Source organism: Schistosoma mansoni, chromosome W (genome assembly GCF_000237925.1).
Source record: "Schistosoma mansoni strain Puerto Rico chromosome W, complete genome".
Taxonomy (NCBI): Eukaryota; Metazoa; Platyhelminthes; class Trematoda; order Strigeidida; family Schistosomatidae; genus Schistosoma; species Schistosoma mansoni.
In genome coordinates this window covers 30949600-30964212 of record NC_031502.1, presented here as the reverse complement: position 1 = coordinate 30964212, position 14613 = coordinate 30949600, and the positions used below count along the sequence as shown (strand labels likewise).

The window sequence follows — 14613 nt, the reverse complement described above, 5'->3', positions numbered from 1 at the left end:
TTTACATTCGTTATATACTACAAATCTATTACCGTATTGATTAGTTCTTCGAGTGATCCAGACTTGATTATAATATTAAGTTTTAATTTAATTTAATCGTTAATTAGTGTAGTTTATTCATCAAATTATTACAATCGTGTATTTGTCTGGTCTCATATATAATAGTCAATCAATGGTTTACGCGTTTAACTGTGGCAAATTCTATAAAAGCCATATTTACTAGTATTATACGAGTGATAATTGAGCACATTAACTATCACATCTCAATACTGTTTTGATGCACTCACTGGGTTATTGTCTTTCATAATACTTTGAACTAGCACTCGTTATTCTGAAATTACTCAAATGCTATTCAGTAAGATCAATAAGGTATGCTAGCTAATTTGTTTATAATATAGCTTCTTGTGTTCTTATCACTAATGATTCTCTGGAAAAAAATCCATTTTCGTTATCGTTTGAACAGGAACTAGTATTACTGATTCCATACGCTTGGTTTCTTAGTATCACTTTTATGTAGGAGGATTTTATGATTTTATGAGTGAATTTTCACTCATTATCATTGAGTAGAATGCTGATCGACCGACGATATGGGAGATTCACCTAGGGAAGTTGGAAAACCCTGACTCCAAACCAGTGATGCACATGGTCTCTAGGATGCTGTCGGAACAAATAGCGTATGAACCACTTATTGGTCACTGGCTACCATCGGAATGCATCTCCTGACGTTGCTCCACTGCCTTGTGGATTAAACCTTTAGGTCGAAAGCTTCGGGTATGACCCCCTAAAAAAACCACCTGCTTGGATCTGGGCACCCGGTTAGTATCACAGCCCACACACAAATCAAGTGACTTGTGCGGCGCATATGTATTCAGTGCCTCTTTGTACCAATATTTATGTGTTCAAATAAACAAATAAATGGTACAATATGGTTGAGTTGAAGTTGCTCACGGAACCGGATTACTGACTAACCCCCCTGTTTTGGAAATAAAGACAATATCATCAGTCAGAAGAATAGACTTTTTTGTTCAATAATATGACATGCTTATATACAAAATAGGAACACAAAATAAACATGATAAATTGTTATGGGGTATTAGGAGGAGATTAATTCGTAAATCACTCACTCTTCAATCAATCAAGACCTGTTTGTTAGGTTCACGTTTTACACATATAAGACTAATAACGTTTACTAAAACCCACCAGTATATGTATAAGCGAAAACTAAAAATGATTGTATGGTACAGTTTTTCTTTATAATGTATTCATTGAGACAAATTACTTGTAACTATCAACTCAAATCTAGTATGCTTTCTCCTTATGAAGCAGAAAACTATGATTACACCTAAAAAGTTGCAAGGATTAGTGACTGCATGGGGTTAAAGTGAAGGCTACGTGTTTTGTTTCGTAATCAACTAGTACATTATGTTTCCTTGTATGGGGTCCTGAAAATCATTCAACTAAGCTACTTGAAGTGTTATCAGACACAACTTAAGATTTGAATTACTGACTGTTTTCACGGTTGTGGTTATCTTTTTCTTACCCTTGTTAAGTAATAAGATGTATTCATTTTGCTTTTAAGTCTTACCTCAGATCATCAATGGTTCAATTAATTCTACCCTACACAATCAACAGGGGTGTATATATGGAACAGGTGAATTGGTATGTTCGTCATCCAGGTTAGTGGTTTACCGATTGTACTGTTTATATATGTCATTGTGTAACCGTTTATTTGTAACATTCGCTATTATATATGTTGATCAATCGTTGTTAAATCAGTGAAACCGAGGTTCATTGAATTATTTTGTGCTATATGCATATGTATACGCCAGTCTATCTTTGTTTAATTTACGTTATTCATTTTCTGAATAACATTTAAATGAAATAAACTTTGGTCGCTTCATCAAATTTTGCTTGACAGTGTTTGCTGACAGAATATTCTGTTATATTTAATCTTTAATCAAAGTTTTCTAAATGTAATTTGTTGGTGCTGGGTTTTCCAATTTAACAAACTACTACGTTTGTGTAAGGAATGAATACGTATATTTATACCTAATATATGTGGTGACCATTACAAGTTGAAGATTTAACTGTGTGTAGAGGGGAAGAATTCTAGGCATAATGCAGAGACAATTACAATATCTAGCTTAATGAATGAAGACAATATTCTTGTGACTATAATTTATAAATTTGATTTTTTATCGACTGCTCTCTGTAACACAATGAAATCGAAATGAAATTTAGATTAGTCCTGGAGAATGTTGTCAGTGATGATAAAATAATCAACAATATATCAGTATATGTGCTAGATATCCAACTGATGAATATTGAAGCTGTATCAGAATGGTTTATTGTACAGTGTAGTGGCATTTTGCGTTGTTAGTTCCAACGTTTTAGTCTTCTTTTCAGTCACTGAGTAATAAGATAATTACTGATTGATCATTTATATCCCATCCTGTCTAGATTTTCATTTTGAATATTACACTTATTAAACAACTTAAAAGTTGAATTACAGTTACGGAATCATTGACGATTATCTCATTTATAGGTTATGAAGCAATAAACTAATGTGTAACATAGTACAATAATATGTTGTATATAACCCCAAATATGTATATCTTCAAACAGACTGATTTTCGCGTAAAACAATTACTATAATCGCACCAACAAATTCATCCGAATTGAAATTAAACGAGAAACAGTATTCTTGAATTTAACTATTGTTTTTAAATGTCCTATCCAACTGTTAATTTTTCTGTTTCTTCCAGCTGTGTTATAAATGAGGAAAATCTACTCAAGATTAAGGAAATTGTTCCAGCAGTAAGTTGAATTTCCATTCTCAATGATGTTCATTACGTATTATTTTGTATTTTTATATGAATTCTTTGTAGATAAAGATATATCCTGAATGTAAGGTGGCTATAATGTGTTGCTTTGTTTTAATATTAATGATTAAGTGGATAAATAGTAACGGTGTTGTTAATAATAATAATAGTGGTAATGATAATAATAATATTAATAATGGTGTTGGGAAGGCTCCCAAAAATCACGACGAAGTTTCCAGGGGCTCTAAAGAAACCGAAGAGATTCCATCCAATCAGAAACTGATAGAACCTTCTAGAATATCAATGTGGCATTTCATGGTTGGAAAATTGTATAACCTTCTCACTTGCGGATAGGCTGTTATAATGATTTTTCTGGCTTATACTAAAAACTGTAAATACCCATGTTTTTCTGTATATTTTTGACTTCTACCCAATAACCGTTTCCCTTTCTTCTTCCGTCGTTTATTTACGACTGTGTGGGTTCTTTACGTCTGAGTGACGATAGTTGTATACCGTATTCTTGCCGTAATCAAGTAGAGGATGTAACAAATGCTAATATTACTGGTAATAATAATTATGTTAATAATAATAGTAATAGATGGCCATACTTTTAGTCAGGTGTTACTTTTTATTATTGTTGTTACTGATTGTGTGTAACCTTGAAATTGTATCTTTTTTAAATTCGAAAGTAAAAGTGCGAAACACTAATGATAACAGTAGAAAGGAACAGAAGAAAAAGAAGATCGAAATGGTTAGATAACTTTAAGAGCTTATCTTACAGTTTATGTAGAGCACAAATTACTAGGTGATCACTGACTTTGATTCCATAAGTGCATCGCAATCTTCGTTATTTTCATCATTGTTCCCGAACCTGAAAACATTTGCGTGGTTTTAAATGGAATAGGACAATCACTATAGATTTAGGAATGATTAAGCACATAACTCGTCAGACGTTATTAGCTCATAGAGATCATTTCATGGAAGTACTTGAATTCCTGTTATCCAATTAATATCGTAGCAAGTGATGGAAATCAGTATCAAAAGGACAATAGCTGTAAGCTGTTTCACTTCATCCAGGTTATCAGCTACACAGTTTAGGAGGAATGTAGTATGCTGATCAACCATCTCTAAAAATGGAGACGAATATGAAGTAAACACTTTTAAAAAGGATTCATCCAGAATAGTGTAAAGTTGCACATTAAGCTACTTTTATGATTAATACATGGATACACTTCTGTTTGCAAAGGTTTGTATTATTCTAAATTGGAAAAGAAAACACTTCTTCAATTCAATTACTAATCATAATCCAAAAGATTTGCTCAGTGCCTCTTATGTCACAAAATGTTTGATAATCATCTTATACCACAACGTAATGGGAGTCGAGTCAGGAGATTGATTGACGAAATCCTATTTTTAAGTTTGTTCGGTTTAAATTTGTGTTATTAACATCAAGTCGATTACTGGGATCCGATCGGAGGTGTTTTCAAAGCATTACCCTGTGTATGTTGGGAGCACTTAGTGAGCATTCATGATGTTCAGTGTAGGGTGTTAGACAAGTATAGTAAGTTGGTTGTTAAGTTTGTGGATCTTTATCGATTGAGGTGGTTGGGATATGTGTTATGTATGCTTGCATTGACGGGTAATAACAGCCGCCGTAAAAGTAATTTGCAAAAACGTTAGGGGCAGCCAAACCAAAAACATGTAATCAGTCATCGAAGCTATTACCTGTTAGTGTGAACCATGTTGGTTCGCGCAAACTAATTGGTTGAAAGTATGCGCAATTATCGTAACCATTGGCTAGATAATTCGAATGACGGGGCTAATAATCGATCACACTCGCGCAGATTAATGTACTCTCCGTCTGTCTTTAGATCCTGAATTACAAAACTAGTTTTTTGCTTTTTGATTTCGCGAATTAGTTTTTTTTCTCTCGGATAGTATTCTGTATACCTAGTATTTTACTACCACTGATATATAATTGGTTGGTAGTAGTGTCTGTTAATAGGAAACCTATTTAGCTGACGAACTTAATGCGAATGGTTCCACTGATCCTGTTTGCAATACCAAAATTCTGTCACCTCTTTTTTAAAAGCTGTTTTAAGCTTTGCTGGACATTAGCGTACACATTCGCTATTGTCTTTTCGTTCAACCCGATTATTTCGTCATTAACTGAAATTTGATTACAAAAAATACTTTTGTTTATATAATTGTGCGATGAATGAGTAGTGCTCTCAGTCGGCCATATTATAATATTTTGTTTTTGAAAACAAAAATGAATGTTCGGTTGTAATTTACTTGAACGTAAATTCTCATATAGGTGATTTGGGAATATGTGACTCGACAAACAAGATTTATAAAAGTCCAGTTCCACGCGTTCCGATACAATTTTACATTTAAGGTTGACAAGTTCATCTAACCTCTTAATCTTCGTCTTCTTATTACACTATCGGAAAATAAATGTCTCAAAACATTTTTCACGTAACAAAATTTCCAGGATAGTATGGATATTTATTTCACGTATTATGTGTCCAGTTCATCATTTGTATGTGTATGTAGTTAGTAATGAAAGAAGCTATATTATTTTTATCGTTTTCTTTTACTCAGCTTAAAAGTGCCAACAAATTTCGTGGTCTAAGTGGTGAATTAATTCGAAAAGCAACTGCTCATTTTATTCAGAAGTGTGCAATGGCCAAATTACCGTTTCACGATGATCCAATAATTGGTGAGTTTTTCCTATGCTTATTATAACTTTTTGTTGTTGGTTTTTTTTAGGAGTTTCGACATACTTAAAAGTCTCCGAGACAAACATCGCTCTGTCATAATTATCATATTTTGTTTGGCGACTACATTAAAGATAGATTACCATAAATTCTTATAGGCGACAATGAAATATAGAGTCAGCAAGTCGGAAGTGAGACAGTATCTCATCGATTGTATTACAGGAGTATCACGCCAAATCAAAAATTGGCCAAAGTCAAAAGTACAGTACACTGAATTCCGGTACCTTGGTTGTTGCGAGACCGTATATTTCTGTGCTTGATACCATATGGTATCTTGTGTGAGTATATCTAAGAAATCCTAAACTACATTGAAATCGCTGTCCGATTCTCCCTGGTTTTCACTGTCTTCTAAATGTCTTCAGTCCAAAATAAAAGCTACTTAGAAGACATAGAACATTATATATATCATGATAGTTAATTACACATCTCTTTACAGTCCAGTTGATTTTATTTCATTCTATACTGAGATGTACTTGGTAGGATCGAAAACTCAACAGTTCAAACGTTCAACCTCCAACTTATCTCGTAGGTCTAAACTCCACCTTACCTACTCGGGTTTGGGAAGCTGGGAAGTATCTCTAACCATCACACGAATAGTATTGTACACGGTCGAGTTCATAAACCCGTATTTTCTAGATGAGTTATACTTAAACACTTCAAATACATTTAAAGTTTATTATTATGGAAAGTATACCGTGTACTTTTGTGTGTACTGGATCTAGTTATTTACTAGTGCATACTCGCATGTTGTTCGTTTAACTAGTAAGAAGCTATCATCGATTCATCGTATGTTACTAATTTTGCTAGCACGTATAAGTAATCATGCATCAGCTTATTCTTAATATACTTTTCAAATACTGTACAAGTTATCTATCAAAAGCGAAATCCAGCACACTGGGTGTATGTCTATTAGATTTCTTATTTTATTTCTTTGTTATATTATTTTTGTACCGTCAGAAGTTTGGCGTGAATTCTTGGACGATTGTGTTGGACATAAAAATCCTGAAGTACAGGTAAGGATTAGTAAATGTTATGATGAAAAAGTTTGCTATAATATAAAGTTATTTAATGACTGATCACTCTTAGACATGTTATTTTCTTCTGCTTTCTAACCATATTTCTCTTGTTTTTTTTGGGGGGGTGGATACCTTATTTTAACTGTTCAGTTTTAATAAAAGGAACCTTTAAACTTACTGGTAACATTTCTATAGTTTGTGACAAGCTTTTCATATTGATATAAACAAACGGTTTTTGATAAATCAATTTGAAATATTCCCATATTGTGAATTAGAACATCTATAAGCGGACAATATTGTTTTCGATTACATCGTCGTCAGGCTTTACTCTAATATACAGTAATATTTATATGCATATATGAAATTAATAAACCAATCAAGACAGATTATGAGTCAGTGGATAGACTACATATGCAAACATAATAAGTAAACAGTACAAATTGATAGTGCTATGACAGATGCACTAATTGTGATAACAAACCATTCGAATGAATGTTTCGTAATGGGGAATAGGTTATTGACTCGGAAAAATATAGATGCCGAAATAACACCCATGAAACTATAAGAATACGTAATAAGGAATGCACAGATAGTTGGATAAAGATGCGTATATTTCAAAAAAAGGTGGGAATGAAGAAAAATAAACGAACAAAGGGTATGGAAAGTCATGGTGAATATAATCTTTTATTAAATCGTTCAAGGAATAGATAAAGGTATCAAAAATTTCTTATGAATACAAAGACTTGTATTGTTAGCTCGAACTCCTATAGCTTTTGGTGTGTGTAAGAGACGAAATCGAACCCCATAAGGTGAACTAGTAGTAATACGATAAATCACTTTAAATGACCTATTTCTGCCCACTACACGAATGCTATCTATCAAGTGTAGTAGAACAGAACAGTGTATTGTTTTGATGATACCCTTTCTTATCCATGAAGAGAGGTGCTCACTAACTTGTTGGCTCATTATCTGGTTGTGCACTCAATATAGCTTTCTCCACGGGAGCGGTTGGTTTCGTAGATACACATAGATGTAGCAGAACGAGAGAACGTATCTTTTAGTTGAGGAATCACCACAGGTTGGATCGCGAATGGTAGACAATAGTTAGTTAGTTCTCTTCATTTCTCTAATCAGTCTCCCGTAGCACATCACACCAGTTTTCGATTTTATTATTATCAGTTTGCCTCACTAAGTGTACAACTTTACCATCTCAACAGTTTCAATGAAAGTTGAACATATTAACAAACTGGACTGACAAGTGGCTTTCTATTCTGTAAAGAAACAATCTATATTTTGATACATTTTGTGTTGTCACGTGACGGACTTAACTGTTATAAGTAAACCTAACATTGTAACTGAAGTTGTTTTTTCTCAATAAGTAAACTGTATCTTCATTTTCAGAAAGCTACTGTGAATGCATATCCTCACTTTTTATCAGCTTATTTGTACGACCGAAATGGTGAACTGCAATTAGGCTATAAAGGTATTTTAACAAATTTTGTAAAATAAATTATACGTTAATTTGCCTATTAATAATTGTTATGTTTTGCTAATTGAACACTATACTCGGTTCCTAAGCTATTCTCGTAATCCCCAAGCTAAAACTACACAGCGGCTTGAACACAAGAGAAATGGCGCAAAATATGCGACAAGCTTTTTACTCCAAAGGTTCATTCATGTAGGCTCTCGGCGGCCTGTTTGAACATCTGGGCTACCTGTTCCTTCCATCTAGATATTTCAAAAAGTTATCTAATTTTGTTTGTTTTAATACATCATTATGGCTATTATTCGCATAACCTATTCAGGTGCGTTTCTGAAAATTGTACAACCTTTCGTTGTACAAGTTACAAAAGGTCTAATCAGAGATATCGTGGTTATTGGCAGTATACAGGGAAAAATGTTCATTATTCAGATATCGATTGACTGGCCTGCCAACATCTAATCGGTGATCACTCATTATTTATCGTCAGGATCGACCAAGAAGTAAGAAACGGAAACTTGTTGAAATACTTTGTGCTGAGAATCTTATATTGTACCAAAAATATAATATTGAATAAAACTAATAAATAGATAAATAAATGTACAGAAAATATAGGGTTTTTATAGTATTTTAGAAGTCCTTGGGTTTTCCCGAAATTCTGGAATGATACTAACATTAATTTTAAGCATAGGTAGAGACATCGTCTAACATGGCGACCACCTACACCAAACCAACGATGGACTCAAATAGACCATATTGCCATCAGTCATCATTGGAGAGGCTCGATAGAAGATTGTCGCTCGTATTGGACTACTTGTTTAGACTCTAATCACGCTTTAATACGAGCACGCATTTGTCTGCGCCTCACTAGACGCAGGAAAACTACGCTAGGAAGATCCATTAGGATTGAACTGGAGGATGAGAAAGCCAAATGTAAATCCCAGGAGCAACTAAGTTCACATCTAGGCAGTTCTGGGAACGAGACTAACCCAGATGCTGCTTGGAAAGACATACGAACAGCTGTGGAAACAGCAGTGATATCTATTAGTAATTTAAACCAAAGGGTTACAAAAAACCAATGGATTTTTTCTAAGTCTATTGCTCTGATGGATTCTCGTAAACTGTCATCTGATTTTACAACCTCAAGTGGTGTCCGACAAGGCAGTCCCCTATCTCCATTTTTGTTTAACTTCATTATAGACCTACTGCTGGAAATAACGCTCTAGTCGACTGAATTTTCAGGAATTAATCTCCTATCAGGAGGTCCACTTATCGACTTAGATTACGCAGATGACATAGTCATGTTTGGTGAGCCAAACTGTGTAGATAATCTTCATTTAAGCACACGTATACTCCGAATTGGTGGATAATATCCTATCAATCAGCTAGAAGTGTATCATACTGCTGAGATTGTTGTTACCACTGATAAACCCCTAATATTGGGTGTAAAGTCCATCCTGTTTACTACAAATAGGATTCAGATGAAGTGGCCAAGTGTCATTTACAACTTATAAATAGTTTTTGGTAGGATTTATTATAGTAGTGCTGCATTGAATTCTATTTTTCCCGTGGTTTTACTTCGTGCGTTAACTCTCACAATTTGTTCAGGGTCACTCATCAGATCATACTTCTCATTTGGTATCAGAATATCTTACCTGAAGTAAGTAAAATGAAGTTCAAACTCATACCTACGGTTTTCGGGTAGATATGTGGAATATCGAATTACGAGTTCAATAAAGTGCAATTAGAAACTCAAAATATATTTAGTTTAATCATTAATTCGTCTCTCAGTTCACTGTACAGTTACCTGAACAATAAATCCACTCCAACTTAAAAGTATCATTTTTATTTAGTTCTATCTGTCTGCTAAACCATATTTCTTGTCGAATATGTAGACGTTATTTTCGAGTTATATATCAGTGATATTGATAGTTGGGTAAATCATGTTACTAACCATTGGGTATTAGTTAAACCCATAACTTGTAAACCGTTTTCATTTTCAGATTTATTGTACAGGAATTTTTTACTTCAATTAAATACCAACTCTGAATCGAAACTTTCCGGTTATTTACAAATTATTGGTGCAGCTCCGAATAGTTTGTATTGTGGACATGTTGCTGATTTGTTGGATACTGTCACTAGTGCTTGTAGATCGACTTCAAAGACAAAATTCTGGGTTGATTCTCGTGGATCCGCTTTAAAAGCGCTTGTTGAGTAGGTTTGCGAAGGGACTCCTAGTTATTTACTGTTTGCTATTAAATTACAAAATTTTAAGAATTGTGTGATTATTGTCTACACTAGGGAAAGTTTTGTTACCAAAATTATTTGATAGTGTCCTGAGAAGCTACTCATCCCATTATATATATATATATATTCCTCTACTCTTATAATTGCTAATGACACTCATGTTATTCAAAATGCAAAGATTGAAAATGTACTCATACTTTCCTTCTGGTCATTTGTGAACTAAAGTTACTTTGAAACATGTACACTTTTCGTGTCATTTACATAACTCGCAGGTGATTAGTTCATATTCTTAGTATCAATAAAAGTGGATGACATATATAGGATATTGATGTAGTTCACATTGTAAACTCATATTACTATCCTCATACTATTTGATTTGAGAATTTCTTCATAATCATTATTATATATGGGATATATCAGAAAATTGATCTTTCCATCCACAGAATATTTCCTAAGGTTATTCAATCAATAGCGTGGCTGTGAAGTGATTGAATACATTTGGTGAGTAAGCATATGTATCAGTACATAAACGTAACTTATATTTCGAAAAATTACGTGTTTTTGTATCAGGCAATTCTTTCCGAAACACATTTGTAGGGTCCTGGGAGAATGAATTGCGAATGAGTGTGGTATAGTCATCGATTACCATTGGATTGCATAGCGATGTTATTGCTGCTTTGTATATTAAACGTTCAAGTCAAAGACTCAGGACGGTTTTTTCCTCTCCTAAAAGCTACCGACTCTAACTTCATCACCGTTGTCTTTTGATAAAGAGTATCCTTAAGAAGTTTGTGAACATATTGAAGATGCCGTAAAATTAATTGCACCGGTTTTTCTGCTAGTTTTTAAAAAATGAAACTTATAATATACAATAACATTATCTAAATATAGTTGCAAGTTATGAACTAATCACATAATTCATGTTCGGTAATTTCATGGAGGCCGACTAGGATTTTCCATCAACCTCTGTTTTGAGCTCTCGTTCCCAGTTGTTTCCAAATGCTATTCATTCTTTTTGTGTATGCCTCCGACTCCTGACGCAACGTGTCCCTTGGTCTTTTTCTTTTCCTCTTCCTTTCAGGACTCCAATTTAGGGCTTGCCTCCTAATGTAGTTTGACAATTTCTGTAGTGTATGTCCTATCTAATTCCATCGTCTTATCCTAATTTCCTCTTCAGATGGTAGCTGTTTTCTGCAGCAGTAAGTTGTTGCTAATGGTATCCGGCCGACGGATTTGAACAATCTTGCGTAAACAATCATTTATACATACCTATACCTTTTTGATGATGGTTGTAGTTGTTCTTCAAGTTTCAGATCCATACGGTAGAACTGTCTTGATGTTCGTACTGAAGATTCTGACTTTGATGTTGATTGAAAGTTGTTTTGAGTTATATGTGTCCTTCAGTTGTAGAAATGCTGTCCTTGCTTCGCCAATCCATGCATCTATGTCTGCATGAGACCCTCCTTATTTACCAAGATATGTGAAAGTATTCTCTTCCTCAACAGATTCTCCATCAAGTGATTGTGTTGTTGTTTTCTGCGTTGTATTCCAGAACCTTGTTTTTCCCTTGTGTATGTTGAGACCTACTGATGCAAAGGCTGCTACTACACTGTCTTGACCTACATTTGTTGATGTGTATGGGATAGAAGGACCAGGCCATTTACAAAGTCCGAATCGTCTAGTTGCATCCAACCTGTCCATTGTATTTAGTGCTTCTCATCAGATTTGAAGGTCTTCATAATCCAGTCAACCATCAGGAGAAAGAGAAGAGGGAGAGTAGACAGCCTTGTCTGACTCCGGTCCTCACTTAGAATTCATCTGTCAGCTGTCCTCCATGCATGACTTTGCATTGTAGTCCGTCGTACGAATTTAGTATGATGATGATCTCAGCTACTCACACAGTAGTGTCGAAGAAGTTTCCATAATGTTCTCCTATCCACACTGTCAAATGTTTTCTCGTGGTCAAGGCGGTTGATTTATAGTGATGAATTCCGTTAAATTGATCGTTCAACGATGATCTGTAGTGTTGCGATTTGGTCTGTTCACGACCGACCCTTGCGGAATCCAGCCTGTTGATCTTGAAGCTGGACATCTACTGAATCTTTCATCCAGTTCAACAACACCTTGTTGAGAACGTCTCCCGGTACCGATAGTGGTGTGATGCCTCTGTGGTTTCCACATTTGCTCAGATTTCCTTTGTTTGGTATCTTGATAAAATATCCTTCTTCTAAGCCTGTCTGTGAGGCTTGTTCTTCCTGCCAAATCTTCGTGAATAGGATGTGGCGCATGTTTGCAGTTACCTCTATGTCTGACTTCAGTGCTTCAGGTGGTATCTTGTCAGGTCTTACTGCTTTCTCACACTTGATTTGTCTGATGGCCATCCTGATTACTTCGATCGTTTGTGGAATCACAGCTATGGGAAGAGCTGTGTGTGCTGCTTCGATGTCTTGTGTGTTCAATGGGACTGGTCTATTCGTTAATTCTTCAACGTGTTCTACCCATCTATTCCTCTGTTCTTGAATATAAGTGATTGTCTTGCCTCCATTGTTTTTAACAGATCGCCCTGGTTTGTCATATTTCCCTTCTGGTTTCATCGTTCTATCGTATAGTTGTTTGATATCTCCTTCTATTGCAGCTTTTTATACTGTCGTTGCTTGGTCTTCCACGTATTTCCGCTTTTCGGTTCTAATGCTCCTCTTCGCTTGTTTGCTTGCTTCTGTGTATTCAGCTTATGCCTTGACTTTCTCTGTTCTTGTTCGACTGTTGCTGTCTTCTTTTTCTTAATTTCTTGAATCTTGTCCAGAGTTTCGATATAGATCCATTCCTTATGATGATGCTTCTCGACTTCCGAAGAATCTCGGCTTTCACTATGAGTCATCATAATTCTTCTAAATGAAGATTTTTGAACTCGGAGGGCAGAGCTTAGGTGGTGTAAATAGTTTTTCGTGGTTATCATATTTGTTTAGCAAGGTTGCTTTCTATGGGATTGCGTTGCTGACCCTATACCCAACCCTCTTTTATCCGGACATGGGACTGATTGTAACCCCGGAAGAGCTACAGTTGGAGTTGAATTCATTAACGTGTATTATTGTTATTCTCAGTTGATGACAGGATAATTGTACTTGATTCTATTATTCATTCTCTAGGATCATTAAAAATCTTGGAGCTCATCACTCGGAATTAAATGCTACCATTTTGAAATCTACTTGTTATATCTTACTCCAATCTCTATCTGATTATACAATGGATTCACGTGGGGATGTAGGTTCGCTGTAAGTGATCAAATTATTCTTATATTCCATAACATACTTTCATCATACATTCACGAACATTGAGTTAAACAACATAACTTTTGGTGTATAAATTAGTTCGGATTTATGTAACGCATAATGTTTAAGTTCACTGTTGATCTTTCAATAAATGATCCACACCATACCTTCTTAGCACTTATTAGTACTCATGTTTTGCTCGTTTTTGATGCTATAAAGTTACCTGTTCTATATTTAGAATTTAATTTACATCCACATAACAGCAACAACACATCGATCACATGGAATTTCCTCCGTTCTTATTACTGACTATTCATGTTTTTCAGTAGTATATTAATTGAAATTCAAGTTTACTATTCTCTTATTTTTATGAAACAATAGGTATAGGCCTCTAGTTGTTTGTTTTTTGTAAAGGCTGTAACTAAGGTAACAGCTGTTTCACACCAATCTATACTGTTTTTATAGTTCTTGTCATTTGTATGAGATTCTCCAACCGGTTTTGTTTGGTGAACAATAATCTGTTGTCTTGACTACGTAAAATATTGTTATTCGGCCTAAAGTATACCACGGCTACTTGTTTATCAATGAATTCACTTTCAATATTTGTCTGTCTTCTCATTATGGAACGATACATATACATTTCGACAATTATACAAATAACTATTATATTTATTTATTTAAACATATAATCATAGGTACAAGCGGGCACCAAATACATATGCGCCACATAAATCTAATGATTTCTGTGAGGGCTGAAATACTGCTCGCGTGCCCAAACCGAAGCAGGTAGTTTTCTTAGGTCGCACCAGAGCCTTTGACCTGAAGGTATGATCCACAAGGCAGTGAAGCAACGTTAAGAGATGCAGTCCTATGGTTTCCGGTGACTAACATTAGGTTAATAGGCCATTTGTTCCGTCAGGATCCTGGAGACCATATGCACCATTAGTTTGGAATCAGGGTTTTCCAACTAACTTTCCTAGATGGATCCTCCATATCCAT

At 34.8% G+C, this 14613-nt stretch overlaps 1 protein-coding gene across 1 annotated transcript in view; it reads left to right on the top strand.

Moving 5' to 3' along the window:
- Smp_153590 (putative beta-tubulin cofactor d) overlaps positions 1-14613 on the top strand; it is a gene marked incomplete at both ends in the record, with an annotated part of 38999 nt that overhangs the window by 8539 nt on the left and 15847 nt on the right. The window contains 4 exons of the mRNA XM_018789350.1: positions 1580-1723; positions 5392-5544; positions 9994-10312; positions 13492-13617. Coding sequence (XP_018654802.1) covers positions 1580-1723; positions 5392-5544; positions 9994-10312; positions 13492-13617 — 742 coding nt within the window. The remainder of the gene's footprint in view (positions 1-1579; positions 1724-5391; positions 5545-9993; positions 10313-13491; positions 13618-14613) is intronic.